This window comes from Zonotrichia albicollis, chromosome 11 (assembly GCF_047830755.1).
Source record: "Zonotrichia albicollis isolate bZonAlb1 chromosome 11, bZonAlb1.hap1, whole genome shotgun sequence".
NCBI classification, from domain to species: Eukaryota; Metazoa; Chordata; class Aves; order Passeriformes; family Passerellidae; genus Zonotrichia; species Zonotrichia albicollis.
This window is the reverse complement of record NC_133829.1, coordinates 16,987,883-17,009,732: the sequence shown is the minus strand read 5'-3', so window position 1 is coordinate 17,009,732 and position 21,850 is coordinate 16,987,883. Positions and strand designations below refer to the sequence as shown.

The window sequence follows — 21,850 nt, the reverse complement described above, 5'->3', positions numbered from 1 at the left end:
GGCTCCCTGAGGTGTCAGTGACACAGGGATGGCTTTGGTGGCACAGGGAAGGCTCTCATGGCCCTTGAGGTGTTGGTGGCACAGGGAGGGCTCTGATGGCCCAGGCAGGACTCTGGTTGCCCCTGAGGTGTCAGTGGCCCAGAGAGGGCTGTGGTGGCACAGAGAAGGCTGTGGTGGCCCTCAAGGTGTCGGTGGCACAGGGATGGCTGTGGTGGCACAGAGGGGCTCTGGTGGCCCAGGCAGGACTCTGGTTGCCCCTGAGGTGTCAGTGGCCCAGAGAGGGCTGTGGTGGCACATGGTGGCTTCCCAAGGAGCTCTTTCCTTGTCCCCAGAGCAGCAGGAGGAGGTGCAGCAGCTGCCCCAGCTCAGGTGACAGCAGGTGACAGCAGGTGACAGCTTTGGTGGCCATATGGCCAAAGCCTGGTGCCCTCAGCTGCCCTAAGCTCCTTTTGCCTGGAGGAGCCCCCAGATCCCAGGGCGGAGCTGTGGGAAATGGGATGGATTTATTCCGTTTATCCTCTGCCATCCTGGTCCAATCACCCTTTATTTTTTATAAATTTCCTAGAAAACAACCCAAATATGTTCTGTTGAACTTTTCCAGAGTCTTTAAAAAGTTTTATTCCTGGGAATTATCCCAAGTTCAAACCCACTGGTGGGAGGGAATTGCCTGCTTTAATCCCTCTTCTTTCTCATCCCTGCCCTCAAATGGAGTGGAATAAGCTCTCAGCATGACCAGAATTCCCTGTGGAAGCAGAATTTGCTGGATTTATATCCAGGGAAGGGTCAGAAAGCTGAACCTGCACAAATCCCTGAGCCTTGGAGAGTGTGCAAGGTCCAGGCTTGGGGAAAAAATCCCTGCTGCCTCCTTTTCCTGCCCCTCTGTCTCATTCTGGCTGCTCCATGGGTTTATCCCAGCGATTTTAGGAGCAGCTGGATGCTTCCATAATTAGCCAAAAATCTGTGGGGTTAATCTGTGCTGGAGAGAGAAAGGACGTGGGGATGGATCCTCCTGTGAGCAAAGCCAGCCTGCAGAGGGCTGGGAATTGATCCAGTGCCACAAACAGCTGACACAACAGAAGTGCCAATAATCCCCCATTAAACATCTCTCAGCTGATGGGGCTCACGGGCTAATTGACTTTCCAGCAGCAATTAGTGCCTCAAACCCAATCAGCAGGCATTAGGGAGCTCTTCATCTTCCTCATTCAGTGGGAGCCTCACAGGCAGATGGTGCTGGGAGTTTGGGGGCTGCAGCACCTCCAGAATTCCCAAAGGCTGCTTTTGGGGTGCTGGGACCTTTTCTCCCCATGGGTTTGTCTGTGTGGATTTGGCTCTTCCCTTTTCCAGCATTTGCAGGACTGGGACTTTATGGAATTGGTGTTTTCAGGATGTCTGGATTTATTTCAGGGTTATCCTGGCTTTCCATCCAGCTGGAGCTGCTGGTTTATTTCAGAATTCCAAATTTATTTCTCCAGAATTCCCAAAGGGTGTTTTTGGGGTGCTGGGACCTTTTCTCCCCATGGGTTTGTCCCAGGTGGATTTGGCTCTTCCCTTTTCCACCATGTGCTGGACCAGGACTTTATGGAATTGGTGTTTTCAGGGTGTCTGGATTTATTTCAGGGTTATCCTGGCTTTCCATCCAGCTGGAGCTGCTGGGTTATTTCAGAATTCCGAATTTATTTCTCCAGAATTCCCAAAGGGTGCTTTTGAGGTGCTGGCGCCTTTTCTCTCCATGGGTTTGTCTGTGTGGATTTGGCTCTTCCCTTTTCCAGCATGTGCTGGATCAGAACTTTATGGAATTGGTGTTTTCAGGGTGTCTGGATTTATTTCAGGGTTATCCTGGCTTTCCATCCAGCTGGAGCTGCTGGGTTATTTCAGAATTTATTTCTCCAGAATTCCCAGGGGGTGCTTTTGAGGTGCTGGCACCTTTTCTTCCCATGTTTGGCTCTTCCCTTGTCGAGCACATGCTACATCAGGACTTTATGGAATTGGTGTTTTCAGGACGTCTGGATTTATTTCAGGGTTATCCTGGCTTTCCATCCAGCTGGAGCTGCTGGGTTATTTCAGAATTTATTTCTCCAGAATTCCCAAAGGGTGCTTTTGAGGGTTTTGCACCTTTCCTCCCCATGAGTTTGTCCCAGGTGGATTTGTCTCTTCCCTTTTCCACCATGTGCTGGACCAGGACTTTATGGAATTGGTGTTTTCAGGGTGCCTGGATTTATTTTGGGATTATCTTGGCCTTCCATCCAGCTGGAGCTGCTGGGTTATTTCAGAATTCAGAATTTATTTCTCCAGAATTCCCAGGGAGTGCTTTTGAGGATTTTGCACCTTTCTCCCCATGTGTTTGTCCCAGGTGGATTTGGCTCTTCCCATTTCCAGCATTTGCAGGACTGGGACTTTATGGAATTGGTGTTTTCAGGATGCCTGGATTTATTTCAGGGTTATCCTGGCCAGCTGGAGCTGCTGGTTTCCATCCTTTGGAGACCACTCCAGCATGGTGATTCCCAAGTGGAATAGGGCCTAACCAAATAAATCCTTTTAAGGGGCTTTAATCCAGCAAAGCTGAGCTTAAAATTTCTCTGGTGGAAAATCCACATCCTCCTGGAGTCAGGGCACCAGAGGGATGAATCCTTTTAGTTTTTTCAGTCTTCAGGTTGTTGTTTATTTTTTCCCTTGGCAACAATTCAGCACACCCTCTATGTACCAAACTTAGTGTGCAAAAAAAAAAAAAAGCACCAAAAATGACAAAACACACAAGTTTTGAGATTGTTTTAAAACTATTTTGTTTCATTAACTCGTAAACCTTTTTACCAATAACTAATTATTAGTGTGTTTACCCAACATCCACATTCCAGCTCTTTCTAATCAATCAAACGCTGCAGAAAGTGGAGTAGATGAAGAATAAAAAGATGAAACAACACCCAAAATCTTCCATCTTGTCTCCTATCTACCTCCATACAAAAAAAAAAAATCAAAATTCTTTAAGTTTTTCACCCTGTAATAAACTGGGTGTATAATAAAATAATATCATTAAATCCTTGTAATAATAAGTATTTAATTATATATATAATTAGAGTGATAGATAATTAAATACTTTAAGTTATATATTTATATATATAATTATATATTATATAATTAGATAACAATATAATGTATAATAATTATATAATAATAAAATATCTATATTATAATGTATATTAAATATTTCCTATTAATATAAAAATATATAATACATAAAGATATACAATATATTATACTATATGTAATAAATAATATATAATGTATAAAATATAAATTATAAATATTATTATATTATATTATATATGTTATATTATATATATTATATATATTATATTATATATATTATATATAATATATTATATTACATCTATAATTATATATTAGGTATATAATTTATTATAAATTTAATATTTATTAAAGAATAAAATAATATAATGTATTAATTATATTTATTAAACAATAAATATATAATTTCTACATTATAAATTATATTATTTATATATTATTTATATAAATATTTTCTTTATTTATATGTTTATTTTATTAAATAATAAAGCAATTAAATATCTATTCATTTCACGCACTCATAGGTTCCAATTCACTCCAAAGTTTTAGAAGGTTTTTTTCATTTTCATTTTAATTTTTTTAATTTTAGTTTAGCTTTTAATTTTTAATTTTTTTCATTCTAGTTTAGCTTTTAGTTTTAAATCTCTTTTTAGAAGTGTTTTAACCTCCATAAACGAAGATGACCAGCAGTGTTCTCCTAGGGATCAAACCAGACCAGACCAGACAAACATTCCCTGTACGCTGAATTCCAGCACCAGCAAACAGAACCCCAAACCCCTTTCCCACCTTTCTCACCCCCTCAGGCTGAACCAGCAGCTGCTTTCCTGTGTGTTTGTGCCTAAAAACCCCAAAAATCCCAAAAAAAAAAAAAATAAAATTCCCTCCACCCTGTGCTGGTTTTGCTCCCCAGAACGGCGGCGGGAGCTGGAGCGACGAGGGCGACGGCGGCCGGGGAAGGGAAATCTCGCGAGACTTTGCCAAGGTCTGTCCGGGCAATTTGGGGAATTTTGGGAAATTTTGGGAAATGAATTTTGGGGAATTTGGGGAATCCTCCCCTGATCCGTGGCAGAGCCCTCCTGCTCCCAGAGCAGGAATTTATGGGGAAATTGCTCCGTTCTACAGTTTGGGGTTTGTTGTCTTGTGTTGGGTTAAAATATTTAATTGTTATTGAAATAAGAATTAACAAGCAAACTTTGGGTGTGTAAAAGCTTTAATCCGGTTTTTCTCCAGCTGGGAGAGGAAATTCTCCCTCTGGAATGCTGTGCTCATGGATTTGAGTGTGCAGAGCTTCCCAGGAATCCAGCCCCAAAAAGCCCCTCTCTTTTGGGATACACTGCCTAAAGAAATTCATTTTAATGATTTGGCTGTTTCAAGCCCAAATTATAAATAATAAATATCGATAAATAGCTCTATTTTATAAATATTTATATTTTATAAAATATTTATATAAATATAATGTATAATCTCTATGCTATAAATATATCTATTTTATAAAATATTTATATTTTATAAATATTGATTATTTATAGAAATATGCTATAAAGTTTGTTTTATAAATATGCATTGCGTATAAATAATAAATTTAAAAATTATTCCCACAGCAAATCAATTCTGGGCTGGTTTCTGGCATTTCTGAAGGCTTTTGGTTTATTCCAGCTCTGGGGATCCATTCCAGCTCTGGGGATTCATTCTGTCTCTGGGGATTCCCATTCCATTTCTAGGGATCTTTTCAATTTCTGGGGTTCTTTTCCAGCTCTGGAGTTCCTTTTTTTTTTTTTTTTTTTTTTTTTTCTTTTCCTAGGGATCCTTTACTTTCCTGGGAATCCTTTTTTTTTTTTTTTTTCCTTCCTGGAGATCCATTCCATTTCTGGGAAACCATTCCCTTTCTGGAGATTTTTTTAATTTTCATTTTTCTTTTCCACCTCTGGGAATCCCATTCCATATGTGTTGATCCATTCCGTCTCTGGACATCTTTTTCATTTTCTTTTTGTTTTTCCATCTCTGGGAATCTTTTCCATCTCTGGGCACCCATTCCGTTTTGGGGAATCCATTGCATTTCTAGGAAACCATTTCCTTTCTGGGGATCTTTTTCATTTTCATTTTTCTTTTCCATCTCTGGGCACCCATTCCATTTTGGGGGATCCATTCATTTTTTGGGAAACTGTTTCCTTTCTGGGCATCTATTTCATTTTCATTTTTCTTTTCCAGCTCTGGGGATCCTTTCCATTCCTGGGGATCCTTTCCATTTGTGGGGATCTTTTCCAGCTCTAGGAATCCATGCAATTTCTGGGGATCTTTTTCATTTTTATTATTCTTTTCCAGCTCTGGGAATCCCGTCCCATTTCTGGTGATCCATTCCATCCCTGGGAATCCCATTCCACTTTTGTTGATCCATTCCATCTCTGGGCATCTTTTTCATTTTCTTTTTGTTCTTCCATCTCTGGGAATCTTTTCAATCTCTGGGCACCCATTCTGTTTTGGGGGATCCATTGCATTTCTAGGAAACCATTTCCTTTCTGGGGATCTATTTCACTTTCATTTTTCTTTTCCAGCTCTGGGAATGCTTTCCATTCCTGGGGATCCTTTCCATTTGTGGGGATCTTTTCCAGCTCTGGGAATCCATGCAGTTTCTGGGGACCTTTTTCATTTTTATTATTCTTTTCCATCTCTGGGAATCTTTTCAGTTTCTGGGCACCCATTCCGTTTTGGGGGATCCGTTGCATTTCTGGGAAACCGTTTCCTTTCTGGGCATCTATTTCATTTTCATTTTTCATTTCCATCTCTGGGCACCCATTCTGTTTTGGGGATCCATTGCATTTCTAGGAAACCGTTTCCTTTCTGGGCATCTATTTCATTTTCATTTTTCTTTTTCATCTCTGGGCACCCATTCTGTTTTGGGGGATCCATTCAGTTTTTGGGAAACTGTTTCCTTTCTGGGCATCTGTTTCATTTTCATTTTTCTTTTTCAATCCCTGGGGATCCATCCCATTCCTGGGGATCCTTTCCAGCCATGGCCCCCAGGAGCCTCCCTGTGTCTCCTGTGCTGTCCTTTCCCCAGAAGCAGCCGGAATTCTGGAATGTTCTGGGAGCTGTGCCCTCACTGTGCTTTGTCCCCCCAGCTGTACGAGCTGGACAGCGACCCTGAGAGGAAGGAGTTCCTGGATGATCTCTTCATCTTCATGCAGAAGAGGGGTGAGTGACCTTTCCTGGCATTCCAGGGGTGGCACGGGGCAGGAGAGGGAATTCTTCTCTCCTCAGGCTGGAAAAAACAAATCCTGGGGTTTGGGGCATTGCCCTTGGCATCCCTTCCTTGGCAGCAGCAGGGAAGATCTGCCCTGTAAATTGAATTAATTTAATTTGATTAAATTAATTGTGCCCTGAGGTGTCAGCGGCACAAAGCAAAGTGTTTCTGAAATCCCAATCCCAGACTTGAGAGCTGCCTGGTTCCCAAAAAAAAAAAAAAAACCCAAATCCAGCTCTCCTGGGAGCAAAGTGTTCCTAAAATCCCAGTCCCAGGCTGAAGAGCTGCTTTGTTCCTAAAAAAAGCCCAAATCCAGCTCTTTTCCTCAGGGCAGAGTGTTTCTGACATTCCAGTCCTGGGCTGAAGAGCTGTCTTTTTGCCAAAAAAAACCCCAAATCCAGCTGTTCTGAGGGCAGTGTGTTTTTAAAACCCCAATCCAGGCTGAAGACTGCCTGGTTCCCAAAAAACCCAAATCCAGCTCTCCTGAGAACAAAGTGCTTTTAAAATCCCAATCTGGTTTTTAAAAAAACACAAATCCAGCTCTTCCTCTTGGAGCAAAGTGTTTCTAAATCTGAATCCCAGACTCAAGAGCTGTCTGGTTCCCAAAAAAACCCAAATCCAGCTCCTCTCCTTGGAGCAAAGTGTTTGTATAATCCCAGTCCCAGACTCAAGAGCTGCCTGGTTCCCAAAACCCTAAATCCAGCTCTCCTGAGAACAAAGTGCTTTTAAAATCCCAATCTGGTTTAAAAAAAAAAAAACAAATCCAGCTCTCCTGAGAACAAAGTGCTTTTAAAATCCCAATCTGGTTTTAAAAAAAAAACCCAAATCCAGCTCTTCCTCTTTGAGCAAAGTGTTTCTGACATCCCAATTCTGGGCTGAAGAGCTGCTTTGTTCCTAAAAAACCCCAAATCCAGCTCTCCTGAGGGCAAAGTGTTTCTAACAACCCAATCCCAGTCTCAAGAGCTGCCTGGTTCCCAAAAACCCCAAATCCAGCTCCTCTCCTTGGAGCAGAGTGTGAAGAGCTGCTCAATTTGCCCCTGGTGTCTGTGGGGCCGGGAATCAGCTCTGGCAATAAAAATCCCCCTGTAAAAACCCTAAACCCAGGGATTTTCTGCTGGCCAGGAGGAGCTGAGGGAGCAGAGACTGCAGAGATGAATGGGATTTCACAGGAGCTGCAGGGATGAAAAGGTTGGGATGGTTTTGGGATGCCCCTGGGAAGGGGGGCATCTAACACACATCAGATGGGTAGGGCTGTTCCCAAAAGCCATAAAACGGCCCTGGAGCTGCAGAAACCATGGAAAGGGACATCAGAGGGAGGCTGGAACTGGCCTTTGTGGGGTTTTGTTCCTGGAAGGGGATACCAGAAGGAGACTGGAACTGGTCTTTGTGGGGTTTTTTCCTGGAAAGCTGGAACTGGCTTTTGTGGGGTTTTGCTCCTAGAAGGGGACACCAGAGACAAGCTGGATCTGCCTTTTGTGGGATTTTCTTTCTAGGAGGTTGGAACTGGCCTCTGTGGGGTTTTTTTTCTGGGAAGCTGGAACTGCCTTTGTGGGGTTTTGTTCCTAGAAAGGGACACCAGAAACAAGCTGGAACTGTGTTTTGTGGGGTTTTGTTCCTGGAAGGGGATACCAGAAGGAGACTGGAACTGGTCTTTGTGGGGTTTTGTTCCTGGGAGTCTGGAACTGCCTTTTGTGGGGTTTTGTTCCTGGAAGGGGACACCAGAGACAAACTGGCACTGGTCTTTTTGGGGTTTTGTTCTTGGGAGGCTGGAACTGCCTTTTGTGGGGTTTTGTTTTTAGAAGGGGACACCAGAAACAAGCTGGAACTGGTCTTTGTGGGGTTTTCTTTCTGGAAGGGGACAGCAAAAGGAGGCTGGAACTGGTCTTTGTGGGGTTTTTTCCTGGAAAGCTGGAACTGCCTTTTGTGGGGTTTTGCTCCTAGAAGGGGATACCAGAGACAAGCTGGATCTGCCTTTTGTGGGGTTTTCTTTCTAGGAGTCTGGAACTGGCCTTTTTTGGGTTTTGTTCCTGGAAGGGGACACCAGAAGGAGGCTGGCACTGGTCTTTGTGGGGTTTTGATCCTGGGAAGCTGGAACTGCCTTTTGTGGGGTTTTGTTCCTAGAAGGGGACACCAGAGACAAGCTGGAAGTGGCCTCTGTGGGGTTTTGTTCCTGGGATGGGCAGAGCTAGAACAGGGACTGGACTGAGCTCAAGAATAAAGCAGGGATTTATTAAAGGGATCTCCTCAGTGGATTCACCTTGGGCAGCACAAGAGATCAGCCAAGGCTACAGGATGAGCCCAAAACCCAGCCAAAATGGACCCAAAATGGTCACAAAAATGGACAGCTGCTCATGGGGTCTCTCACTTTGATGAGTTCTGGTCAATTTGCATATTGGAGGTAATTGTCAATTACAGCTTCAGGTTATGAACTCCCATCCTGCTTGTTTTCTGTCTGCAGTCAAAGATTGCTGCTGTCCCTGGGATCAGGGCAGGGTCAGGGATTGCAGCTCCCCATGGGATCAGAGCAGGATCAGGGATTGCAGCTCCCCATGGGATCAGGGCAGGATCAGGGATTGCAGCTCCCCATGGGATCCCCAGGATCAGGGATTGCAGCTCCCCATGGGATCAGGGCGGGATCAGGGATTGCAGCTCCCCATGGGATCCCCAGGATCAGGGATTGCAGCTCCCCATGGGATCAGGGCAGGATCAGGGATTGCAGCTCCCCATGGGATCCCCAGGATCAGGGATTGCAGCTCCCCATGGGATCAGAGAGGGATCAGGGATTGCAGCTCCCCATGGGATCAGGGCTTGCAGCTCTCCCTGGGATCTCCATTCCAAGGACTGCAGCTCCCCATGGGATCCCTGTTCCTTTTCCTGCCAGCTCTGGAGAACCCAACCCCATCAATCTCAGGCTGAACCCCTGCTCCAGCCAGGATTTCTCCTTGGAGAGGGATTTGAGCAAACCAGGAGCTGGGACACCTCAGGGATGTGGGGTTGATTTGCTGCTGTGAAATGAATTTTCCCTCTGTTCAGCTGGGAATTCCCACACCCCACGGAATTACTGTGCTTCAAAGATGAAACACGAAATTCTGTTTTTCTTGAGATTTGGCTCAGTATTATTTTAAATCACTGTGGGCTTTCCCAATTTCCTGGGGGGAAAACCTGTTCCTTCTGGCTGCCTGCTACAGAATCTCCCCTGAACATATTTGGAGTGGGAAGAACAGCTTTTTATTTACCTGCTGCAGGTTGTGCCTTAAAAATGTCTTTTTCCTGCCTGGTTTTCACTGCAGTGGGAGTGAAAAAAATCTCATTTTAGTGAGATTTCAACATCTCTGTGCTGAACAAACCCTGGGGATTCTCACCTCCTTTGTTCCTTGCTGTAAAATGGACACTTGTGTGAGGAAATTGGATAAGGGTAGGTGGGAGGTGATTAAAAAGCAGAGCTGGGTGTGATTAAATGCTCTTTGTGCAGGACAAGTCGTGGCTTAGGCTGCTGGAAATGCCTGTGTGGAAGGGAATCTCTGGCATGGAGGCCAAGGAAAGCCATAAAATTCCCCTCAAACCCATTTTTGGGGCAGTTTTCCTCAGTCTGCATCTCCAGCTTGAGGTCTGACAGGTCAGAGAGGCCTGTTCCTGACTTATTTGATTCATCAACAATTGTGCTTTTTTAATAGTTTTGTTCAGCTCCTTTTTCTTCAAGATTAATTCCCCAGTTGCTGTTTAACCCCTCTGGTGGTTGGTTCTTTTTTAAAGAAGCTTTGGAGCAAGTGGCCATTGCATGGAGGTGATCTGGGCTCCTGTGGCTGCACCCACACTTTGTCCCACATTCCTCTCTTAACCAGGTGCTAATCAATAAGGCCTAATTAAGAAAGTGTCATCAGTTTCCAATGTGATTTTTAGGATAATGCAAAAACTATTTTTCTAAAGACACCCTGAATTTCTGCTGGTTGTAGGGGTCAAATCAGACACATCTACTGCAGTTCAAGGGGTTAGGGAGGGGAAAAAGCTTTTCAAGGAAAATATAGGTTGGATATTAGGAGAAAGTTTTTTTACAGAAAGGTGATAAAGTTCTGGAATGGCTGCCCAGGGAGGTGGTGCAGTCCCCATCCCTGGATGTGTTTAACAAAGCCTGGATTTGGCACTGGAGCCAGGGTTTAGGTGAGGTGTTGGGGCTGGGCTGGATTGATGATTTTGAAGGTCTCTTCCAACCTGGTGATTCTGTGAATTCTGTGGGAGACATTCCCTGAAAGGCCACAGATGTTTATGGCTCCAGTCAGCCTTCCTCTGGGAAACCCTTTGTCCCAGAGACCTGGATTGTGGCTGCCTTTCTGCCCAGAAAGCCAGGAGCCCTTGGGATGACCCTGCAGCTTCCCTTTCCCTGTGGGAACAGACTCCTTGGGCTGGGATGGGGCTGGGATGGGGCTGGGATGAGCCAAGGGATGGAGTGGGAAGCCAAGTGATGGGAATGGGATGAACCAAGGGATGGAGCTGGTGTGAGCCAAGTTATGGGGCTGGGGTGAGCCCAGTGATGGGGCTGGGGTGAGCCCAGTGATGGGGATGGGATGAACTGAGTGATGGGGCTGGGATGAGCCAAATTCCCAAATTATGAGGCTGGGATGAGCCAAGTTATGGGGCTGGGATGGGCCCAGTGATGGAGCTGGGGTGAGCCAAATTAGGGGGTTGAGATGAGCCAGGTTATGGGGCTGGGATGAGCCAAATAACAGAGCAGGCATGAGCCAAGTGATGGAGCTGGGATGAGCCAAATTACAGAGCTGGGATGAGCCAGGAGACAGGGTTGAGATGAGCCAAATTATGGATCTGGGATGAGCCAAGTTATGGGGCTGATGTGAGCCAGGTTATAGAGCTGGGATGAACCAAGCTATGGAGCTGAGATGAGCCAGGTTATGGGGTTGGGATGAACCAAGTGTTGAGGCTGGGATGAGCCAAATTACAGAGCTGAGATGAGGAAAATTATGGGGCTGGGATGAGCCAGGAGATGGGACTGAGATGAACCAAGCTATGGGGCTGGGATGAACCAAGTTATGGAGCTGAGATGAGGGAGATTATGGGGCTGGGATTAGCCAAATATGGGGCTGGGATTGAGCCAAGTGATGAAGCTGGGAAGCCAAGTGATGGGGCTGGGATGAGCCAAATTACAGAGATGGGATGAACCAGGTTATGGGGCTGAGATGAACCAAGTTATGGGGTTGGGATGAACCAAGTGTTGAGGGCTGGGATGAGCCAAATTATGGAGCTGGTGTGAGCCAAGCTATGGGGCTGGGATGGGCCGAGTTATGGAGTTGGAAAGCCAAGTGATGGGGTTGGAATGAGCCAAATTATGGAGCTGAGGTGAGCCAGGTTGTGGAGTTGGGAAGCCAAGTTCTGGGGCTGGGATGAGCCAAGTTCTGGGGCTGGGGTTCTGCTGAGAGGCAGGAGAAGTTATTTTCCGAGGAAACAGAGAGAGGAGGATCTTCCCCTGGCTCGGGGCAGGAGCCTTGGCAGTACAGTAAAATGAGTTTACCATCAAAAGGCAGCAGGGCTTGTGCCGTGGCCCCGGCTCTGACCTTTCCCTCTGGAATTCTGCCCCCTGGCCCCGGGCTCATTAATCCTGGCGCTGCCAGATGACAGTAATCCATCACAGCCCTGACAGCCCTGCCCAGCCTGGCTCTGCCCAATAAACCCGGCCTTGATCACCTTCCCCGGGGCACCAAATCCCTCTGGAAAACACCGGGAATTCACCGGGACCTGCGGGGCACTGCTGGGGGAACACGTGGGAAATGGAATTATTGCAGTGGAAAATGTGATTATTGCAGTGGAAAGTGGAATTATTGCAGTGGAAAGTGGAATTATTGCAGTGGAAAATGGCATTATTGCAGCTCCTTGGAGCAGTTCTGTCCCTGCTGCAAAGTTTCTCAGCTGCACAAAGAAATTTTAATTTGGGGAGGGGGGGAAACCAAACTCGAGGTTTTATCTTGTGTAATAGAGTTTCTAAATGAGTGTTTCTGTATAAAGCCCTGTTTAGCTGGGTTTACAAATGAAATTTTAGGGCACTTTGGGCCTGTTTAAAGCACAGCTGAGGGAGGGAAGCTTTCCAGGGGGTGCTGAAATTATTGCAGCTCCTGGGAGCTCTTCTCTCCCTGCTGCAAAGTTTCTCAGCTGCACAAAGAAAATTTATTTTGGGGGAGGAAAACCAAACTTGAGGTTTTATCTCAGTGGATTAATTTATATTCTGTGTGTAAACACATGCAGCTGAGTGTTTCTGTATAAAGCCTTGTTTAGCTGAATTTATAAATGTGTTTCTAGATTTAGCTGGGTTTATAAATGAAATTTTGGGGCACTTTGCTCCTGTTTATAGCATAGCTGAAGGAGAGAAGCTGTCCTAGGAGTGCTGAAATTATTGCAGCTCCTGGGAGTTCTTCTCTCCCTGCTGCAAATTTTCTCAGCTGTACAAAGAAATTTTATTTTGGGGAGGGGGGAAACCAAACTTGAGGTTTTATCTCAGTGGAATTATTTGTATTGTGTGTAAACACATTTAACTGAGTGTTTCTGTATCAGTCCCTATTTAGCTGAGTTTATAAATGAGATTTTGGGGCACTTTGGTCCTGTTTAAAACAAAGCTTTAAATTCAGCTGAACAGGGCTTTATACAGAAACACTCAGCTGCGTGTGTTTACACACAGAATATAAATTTATCCACTGTGATAAATCCTCAGGTTTGGTTAAATGATAAAATTTCCTTGTGCAGCTGAGAAACTTTACAGCAGGAGCAGAACTGTCCCAGGAGCTGCAATAATTCCATCACCTCAGCATCCCCAGGACAGCTTTGCTTTAAACAGGACCAAAGTGCCCCAAAACTTCATTTATAAACCCAGCTAAATTGAGATTGAGATCAAAACACACATTTATAAATTCAGCTAAACAGGGCTTTATACAGAAACACTCAGTTAAATGTGTTTACACAGAATATAAATTAATTAATAATATTAAAATTATTATATAATATAAATATAATATAAAATTAATTTAATAATAATTAATTCCTCCCCCAAAATAAATTTTCTTTGTGCAGCTGAGAAACTTTGCAGCAGGAGCAGAACTGTCCCAGGAGCTGCAATAATTCCATCACCTCAGCATCCCCAGGGCAGCTTTGCTTTAAACAGCAAAGTGCCCCAAAATCTCATTTATAAACTCAGCTAAATCAAGATTTAGATAGAAACACACATTTATAAACTCAGCTAAACAGGGACCCTCTCACTCTCCATCTGGATCAAAGTCTCCCTGCTGGACAAATTAATGCCATTCCTTTAATTGGATTGGGAAAACTGGGGTGAGAGGGGCTTCGTGCTCCCCCAGCCCAGCAAAGGCTTTGCTGCTGTGGCTAATTAATGAAAGGAGGGGAATTTTGGGGTGTCCTGGGGGCTTTGGAAGGAAATATTTCCCTGTTTTCCCTGCGGGTGTGACTCAGGTGATGAGTGACAGCTGGAGGTAACTTGAGCATGCCCTGACTCCCAGTGCTGCTGTCACCCCCAGACAAAATGGATGCTCAGGAAAAAACAGAGGAAATTGAGGATTTTTGGGAGGCCGGGATGGAGCCACAGAGAGTTTGGAGGGTTTGGATTTCCCTCTGTGCTCCCTGAGGGGTCTGTGGCCCTGAAATATGGGAAGGGGTTGTGGGATCTGCTCCTTGGGCTGCTTGGATAAGGATGGGATGGATAGAGATTGAAACACTTTGAATCTGTGAGGTTTTCAGCCCTTTAGAGCTGCAAAACTGGGCTGTTTTATCCAGCATCTCGTTAACCTGTGGGAATTGGCACCACGAACTACTAATGGGATTCCCAAAGAAAAGACAAGGAAAATAAAAAATCCCCCTTGGATGTGTGACAAGGACATCTGCAGGGCCCCTTTCATGGCACGGAATAAACTCATTTATAGGGCCATAAACGGGGGGATCAGGGGCTGCCAGCGGTGGCACCAGGCTCCCCTGGGGACTGGGGATTCCACAATTGTCCCCTGCCCCCCTCGCAGCCTTCCTGCCAGCCTGGGGCTGCCCATTGTGGGGACAGGATGGGCTGGGCGGCCCTTTGATCCAGGACAGAGTTTCCCAGGCCAAATAAAAGCTCTGCCACTTCAGCTTTTTATTATTCCTTCTTCCTCTCCGCGCCTCAATCCCCCCAAGTTTGGGCGTTGGCGCTTCCAGGAGCTGCCAAAAAGAGGGAGGTTAAAAATCAGATTTTCTTCCACATGAACCCAAAATACACAGAACCAAGCAGGAAGGATGGAGCAGGAGCTGGTTTGGGGATGCTCAGAGCTGCTGTGGCCTTGTCAGGGAATTTTTTGGGTGGGAAAAGGAGTGGGAAGGTGTAAACTGTGGAAGGAGCAGCCTTTGTTTACCTCTCCATGTGGTATTTGGAGGAGTCGCCAGGATGAGGTGAAGAGATGAGTCTGACTCCATGTTCTCAGAAGGCTGATTTATTATTTTATTTTATTTTATTATATTAAAGAATGCTATAGTAAAACTACACTAAAGAAAGAGAAAGGATACAGACAGAAGGTTACAAAGAATGATGATAAAAACTCGTGACTGACTCCTCAGAGTCTGACACAGCTGGCTGTGATTGGTCATTAAGTCAAAACAATGCACATGATACCAATCAAGCAACCACTTGTTGGATAAACAATCTCCAGCCCACATTCCAAAGCAGCAAACACAGGAGAAGCAATCAGATAATTATTGCTTTTATTCTTCTCTGAGGCTTCTCAGCTCCCCAGGAGAAGAAATGCTGGCGAAGGGATTTGTCAGAAAATATGACAGTGACATCTCCAGGTTATTCCAAATGTTGAACATGTGAGGGAGGATGGAATTCTGTGGGGCAGAGATGTTCTCCAGTGCTGATTCCCTTGCTCCTGCTGTTCCCAGGCAAACAGCACATCCTGAGGGACGAGGGAGCATTTTTATCCAAGGATTTTAACCGTGAGCTCATAAAACCCATTCAATAGTCCCAACTTCCCCTCTTTCTATTCCAAGAGCTGCAGGTTTTTATTGCTCTGCTAATTCCCTTTACCCACAGGAAAGGGTTTTCCATGGAAAGGCCTCGAGCCAGGCTGCAAATTCCCTGAATTTCCTGTTAGGGCAGAGAGAGCTGGATCTGCCTGAGGTGGTGCCCTCATGGTGTCCATGTTCCTTTTCTCCAGGAACTCCCATCAACAGGATCCCCATCATGGCCAAGCAGATCCTGGATCTCTACATGCTCTACAAGCTGGTGACAGAGAAGGGTGGGCTGGTGGAGATCATCAACAAGAAGATCTGGAGGGAAATCACCAAAGGCCTTAACCTGCCCACCTCCATCACCAGCGCCGCCTTCACCCTGCGCACACAGTGAGTTTGGGAAGAGAAATAGAAAATATTCATATTTATGTAAATATAAATATGTGTATATTTAAATATAAAATATTTATAAATATTTTAATATAAATATATTTTATTCCTGCTATTTATAAATTTATTTTTATAAAATATATAACAATTTTATAAATATAAATTTAAATATTTTATTCTATAAATATATAATATACACTATATATTTATATAAATATGTATATATAAATATAAAGTATTTATTTATAAATATACTTGTATATAATATCGACACATTTTAAAAATATAAAATTAGATATCGCATTTATTATGTGAATATATAATAAATATATGCTGTCTATTTCTATAAGTATGTCTATATTTAAATAGATAAATAGATATTTTTTATAATTACATTTTTATATAAGATATATAAACATTCTAATAAACATAAATTTAAATATTATATTTCTTATATAAATATATAAGAAATACATAATATATTTATATTGATATAAATACGTATATATTTAAACTTATATATTTTTATATATTTATGAATATAATTAGTTATATAAAATATATAAATCTTTTATAAATTCAAATGTTTGTATTTATATAAATATATAATTAATGTATATTATATATGTGTAATATATAAATAATATATTATTGACATATCAATGCATTCATAATTTTTATTATATAATCATTATAATTTTTAATGTATGTATTGATATATGATATCAATAATTGGCTATTATTGGAATAATCCAATTGGAATAATCCAATTATCCCAGTGGACATTAGAGGAATAATCCAATTAAGATTATTGGATATTTATCTGGTATTGGACATTTGCTGTTGGATATTTGCTGGCTTTGGGCATTTAGCTGTTGTTAGATGATTATTATTAGGTGTTTGTGTTGATAGTTTTTTATTATTGTTAGATATATCTTTTACTAAATACCTATTATTAGTAATTATTAATAGAAAATTATTAGTAGTAAATATTATTGTTACTAATAATGTAATATATAACATCTTTTATATATTAATCATATATATTGTAATATAATGATTAGTAGTAGTATTATTAGTAAATATTGAGAATAGATTGGCCAAGGTAAAGCCTATAAAAGGCAGAAATGGTGCCTCAGCCTAATGAGCTCCTGAAGGGAATTCTCACCCTCACCTCCCTCCAGCCCTGGCCTTTTTGCCTCTTTTTTTCAGTTGTGAGGGAATTCTGGGTGATTTATAAATAATATTTCAGTTCTTCTGAGGGAATTCTGGATGACTGATAGAGGATATTTCAGTTGTGAGGGAATTCTGGGTGATTTATAAATAATATTTCAGTTGTGAGGGAATTGTGGATGATTGATAGAGGATATTTCAGTTGCGAGAGAATTCTGGGTGATTTATAAATAATATTTCAGTTCTGAGGGAATTCTGGATGAACTGCAGAGGATATTTCAGTTGTAAGGGAATTCTGGATGATTTATATTCAGTATTTCTGTCGTGAGGGAATTCTGGGTTATTTATAAATAACAATTCAGTTGTGAGGGAATTCTGGATGGTTTATAGATGATATTTCAGCTGTGAGGGAATCCTGGGTGATTTATAGAGGATATTTCAGTTGTGAGGGGATTACAGATGATTTATAAATGATATTTCAGTTTTGAGGGAATTCTGGGTGATTCTTTGAGGATATTTCAGTTATGAGAGAATGCTGAATGGTTTATAGAGGATATTTCAATTGTGAGGGGATTCTGGATGATTTCTAGATAATATTTCAGTTGTGAGGGAATTGTGGATGATTTATAGATGATATTTAATTTGTGAAGGAACTCTGGATGGTTTATAGAGGATATTTCAGGTTTGAGGCAATTCTGGATTATTTATACATGATATTTAATTTGTGACAGACTTCTGGATGGTTCAGAGAAGATATGTCAGTTGTGAGGGAATTCTGGGTGATTTATAGATAATATTTCATTTGTGAGGGGATTCTGGGTGGTCCTTTGAGAATATTTCATTTGAGCGGGAATTCTGGATGATTTCTAGACAATATTTCAGTTGTGCGGGAATTCTGGATGGTTTATAGATTATATTTTAATTGTAAGGAAATTCTGACTGATTTATAGAGGATATTTCATTTGTGAGGGGATTCTGGGTGGTCCTTTGAGAATATTTCATTTGCGCGGGAATTCTGGATGATTTCTAGACAATATTTCAGTTGTGAGGGAATTCTGGATGGTTTATAGATTATATTTTAATTGTAAGGGAATTCTGACTGATTTATAGAGGATATTTCATTTGTGAGGGGATTCTGGGTTAATTGCAGAGGATAATTCATTTGTGAGGGAATTCTGGGTGATTTATCGCTGATATTTCAATTGTGAGGGAGTTCTGGATGATCCTTTGAGGATATTCCAGTTGTGAAGAAATTCCCCCACCCTTATGGGATCAGGAATATCCAGTGGCACATTTCCCTGCAAACGCTGAGCGCATCCATACCAGGCCATGTTTCCAAACACCCCAAACCCTCTGAGCACCTCGGGATGCATCTCCTGTCCCTGTGCCACCTGAATTATCCCTGTCTGTGTGTCCCTCTCCAGGTACATGAAGTACCTCTATGCCTACGAGTGTGAGAAGAAGTCCCTGAGCTCCCCGGCCGAGCTCCAGGCCGCCATCGATGGCAACCGGCGTGAGGGCCGGCGGCCCAGCTACAGCTCCTCGCTGTTCAGCTACTCCCCATCCCCGCCGGGGCCTCCTTCCCTGCTGTCTCCCCCCAAAATCCGCTTCCCCATCATCGGCGTGGCACCGGGCAGCGCCACCAGCAACCCCCGCGTCTCACCGGCCCTCAGGAAAGGTCAGCACGGCCATGGCGGCGCTGGGAGTGTGGGACTGTGGGAATGTGGTGCGGGCAGTGTGCCCTGGCTGAGTGACCCCTCCTGACCATGTCCATGCCAAACTGCATGGCCTGGGAATGTGGGACTGTGGTCCTGCCAATATCCCCTGGCTGAGTGACCCCTCCTGACCATGTGGCCTGGGAATGTGGGACTGTGGTGTGGGCAGTGTCCCCTGGCTGAGTGACCCCTCCTGACCATGTGGCCTGGGAGTGTGGGACTGTGGTGTGGGCAGTGTCCCCTGGCTGAGTGACACCTGCTGATTGTGTGGCCTGGGAATGTGGGAGCAGGGTGTTGGCAATGTCCTGTGGCTGAGTGACCCCTCCTGGCAGTGTCCCCTGGCTGAGTGACCCCTCCTGACCATGCCAAACTGCATGGCCTGGGAATGTGGGACTGTGGTGTGGACAGTGTCCCCTGGCTGAGTGACCCCTCCTGACCATGTGGGACTGTGGTGCTGTCACTGTCCCCTGGCTGAGTGACCCCTCCTGACTGTGTGGCCTGGCAATGTGGGAGCAGGGTGCTGGCAGTGTCCCCTGGCTGAGTGTCCCCTCCTGACCATGTGGGAGCAGGGTGCTGTCACTGTCCCCTGGCTGAGTGTCCCCTCCTGGCCCAGGTGACGGCGTGCCGCTGACGGTGTCCATGCCGAGCCGCGTGGCCGTGCCGGTGACACTGGGTGGCCAGCAGGCCTCGGTGGCAGCCAGGACGGCCACGCTGGAGCAGCTGAGGGAGAGGCTGGAGGCGGGAGAGCCCCCGGAGAAGAAGGTGCCGCGCATGACGGAGGAGGAGCAGCGGCTGGTGCAGCAGGCCCTGCAGCGCAACCTGTTCAGCATGGCCCGGCAGCTCCCCATGAAGATCAAAATCAACGGGAAAGGTGAGGCTGAGCTCCTCGGGAAGCTGCAGGGAGGGAAAGGTCCCAGCCTGGAATGTCACACACACACGGCTGGGTCAGCTCTGAGTGACCTCTGGGTCACCTCCATTCCGGCGTTGTTGGCATGGAGGTGTTCAGGTGCAAGGTTTTGTTGGGTTTTCCTGCTAGGTTTATTCTGCTCATCCAAATCCAGCCTGGATTCAGGAGAAAAGGAGACTCAGGAGTGACCTTATCACTCCCTAAACTCCCTGAAAGGTGCCTGTGCTCAGCTGGGGCTGGGCTCTCTCTCTCTGACACAACCAGAGCACACAGCCTCAAGCTGCACCAAGGGAAATAAAGGTTGGATATCAGGAAAAAGTGTTTTACAGAAAGGTGATAAAGTTCTGGAATGGCTGCCCAGGGAGGTGGTGCAGTCCCCATCCCTGCAAAGCCTGGATGTGGCACTGGGTGCCAGGGTCTAGGTGAGGTGTTGGGGCTGGGTTGGATTGATGACCTTGAAGGTCTCTTCCAACCTGGTGATTCTGTGAATTCTGTGACCTTCCCAAAACTCCAAGCTGGTCAAGTTTGGCCCAGCTTGGAAGCAAGGGAAGAGCTGTTCTTGCTCCAGCAGTGCTGGTTTGAGGTGCCTGGCCACAAACATGGGTGAGAAAGGTGAAAGCAGGTTCCTCCCAAGCAGCAGTTCTTTTTTCAGAACTTGTTTCTTTTTTAGATTGTATTACTTTAAAAAAATGTGATTGTTTCTGGGCTTCTTCCCCAGCCTGGATTTAAACAGTTTCATCCTGAATCTTAGCAATGATTTCTGTGATGTCAGTGCTTCCAGTTCCTGGCACCTCTGCATCCAACCAAATTCCACATCAAAACCACAAGAGCCAGTGATAGGGAATACAAATTTTATCCAGGAGTGTTCATTATTCCCTCACCTCACTTCTGCTTTCGCCCTGAACTAAATCCAAACGCTGGGAACCATTGCAGTCCCTACAAACAGGAGCAGGCTGAGGATTCAGGGATGGGATTCCCACCTTTGTAGGAGCTCTCTTGTCTTCCCTGCCTTCCTATTCCCCACTGCACCATAAAAACCAGGTGGAGATGCTCTGAGAGCTGGTTTTGATAAGCTCAGCATGGCTTGGTAACAACATTTAGGTTCAATCTGGAGTTCTTAGAGGTGGTTTTTTTTTTGCCTCGCTGTGGAAGGGAAATCCCAAAATCCATGTTCAGCAGTTCCATGTTCAGCTGCCCACTCCTGCCCAGGCTGGGGAAAATCCTGATTTTCATGGAGTTTCCCTGGCTTTTTCCTCCCCCCAGTGGCCGCTGGAGCCGCTGCAGTGCGAGCACAGCAAAATCCAGCTGGGATTTAAATCCGGGTTTATCTCTGTGCTCCCAGCCCTTCCTTGCGACAGGAATGGCCCTGGGGAGACATTTCCCGATGCCAGCGAGCTCCCAGCCTCTGCAAAGCCTTCCAGCACCTCTGCAGCCTTGTCCTGGAATGGTTTGAGTTGGAAGGGAAATCAAAACCAAGGACAGGGACACTGCCACATCCCAGGGTGCTCCAAGCCCCACTCCCGGGAATGGGGGCGTTCTGTGGGCCCAAAGAGGGGACAAAGGGGGGCTGTGCTCACCTCGGGGTGCAGGGAGTGGGATCGGTGCCCTCTAACTGTGCCCCAATCCCTGCCTCCCTCCCTGGGACAAGACAAGGCCGACTCGGCGGCGGCGGCGGCGCTGAACCTGTCCCCGAACGGCATCGGCAGCATCAACATGTCCGTGGAGATCAACGGCACCACCTACGCGGGTGAGAGCCCTGCTGGGAAAGGGACAGCCCTCCTGGGATGGGACAGCCCTCCTGGGGGGCGGGAATAAGTGGGATGGAGGTGGTCCCTGCCAAATGGCAGTGATAGGCGATTCTGGTTCCCTAGACCTGGCAGGAGCAGCTCCCTTCCCTTAGTGTTAGTGCTTTAAAATCTGAGGGAACGGGTTTGAAATCCCTGTGGAGGCGTTTATAGGAAGGAGAATTGTCCCTGTTCTCCTGAGGAGGGGCTTTGCTTGGCTTTCCCAGCAGGAATTGTGCCCTGGAGCAGTTCCCTTCTGCAGGCCATGCCTGTGCATCCTTGGGCAAATCCCAGGTGGGAATCCTGGCTCTGCCTCACCCTAACCCAAATGGGAGCTGCTTCTCCCTGAAGGCAGAACCCATTTGGGATCTGTTTTCTTTAGGGTCAGCATCCCTGTGCAGGCTCCAGCTGAGCACAGGAGCCAGACCAGCCACCCTGAGCTGGGATGGGATCCTGGGGTTGGGAAAGCTTCTCCTTTGCCAGCCTGATCCTCTCTGTGCTGGGATGGGATCCTGGGGTTGGGAATGCTTCCCCTTTGCCAGCCTGATCCTGTCTGTGCTGGGATGGGATC

At 45.2% G+C, this 21,850-nt stretch overlaps 1 protein-coding gene across 1 annotated transcript in view; it reads left to right on the top strand.

The window, feature by feature from the left end:
- ARID3B (AT-rich interaction domain 3B) overlaps nucleotides 1-21,850 on the top strand; it is a 31,625-nt gene that overhangs the window by 6,276 nt on the left and 3,499 nt on the right. The window contains exons 3-8 of the mRNA XM_074549576.1: nucleotides 3,995-4,066; nucleotides 6,204-6,276; nucleotides 15,517-15,700; nucleotides 18,298-18,551; nucleotides 19,202-19,459; nucleotides 21,144-21,242. Coding sequence (XP_074405677.1) covers nucleotides 3,995-4,066; nucleotides 6,204-6,276; nucleotides 15,517-15,700; nucleotides 18,298-18,551; nucleotides 19,202-19,459; nucleotides 21,144-21,242 — 940 coding nt within the window. The remainder of the gene's footprint in view (nucleotides 1-3,994; nucleotides 4,067-6,203; nucleotides 6,277-15,516; nucleotides 15,701-18,297; nucleotides 18,552-19,201; nucleotides 19,460-21,143; nucleotides 21,243-21,850) is intronic.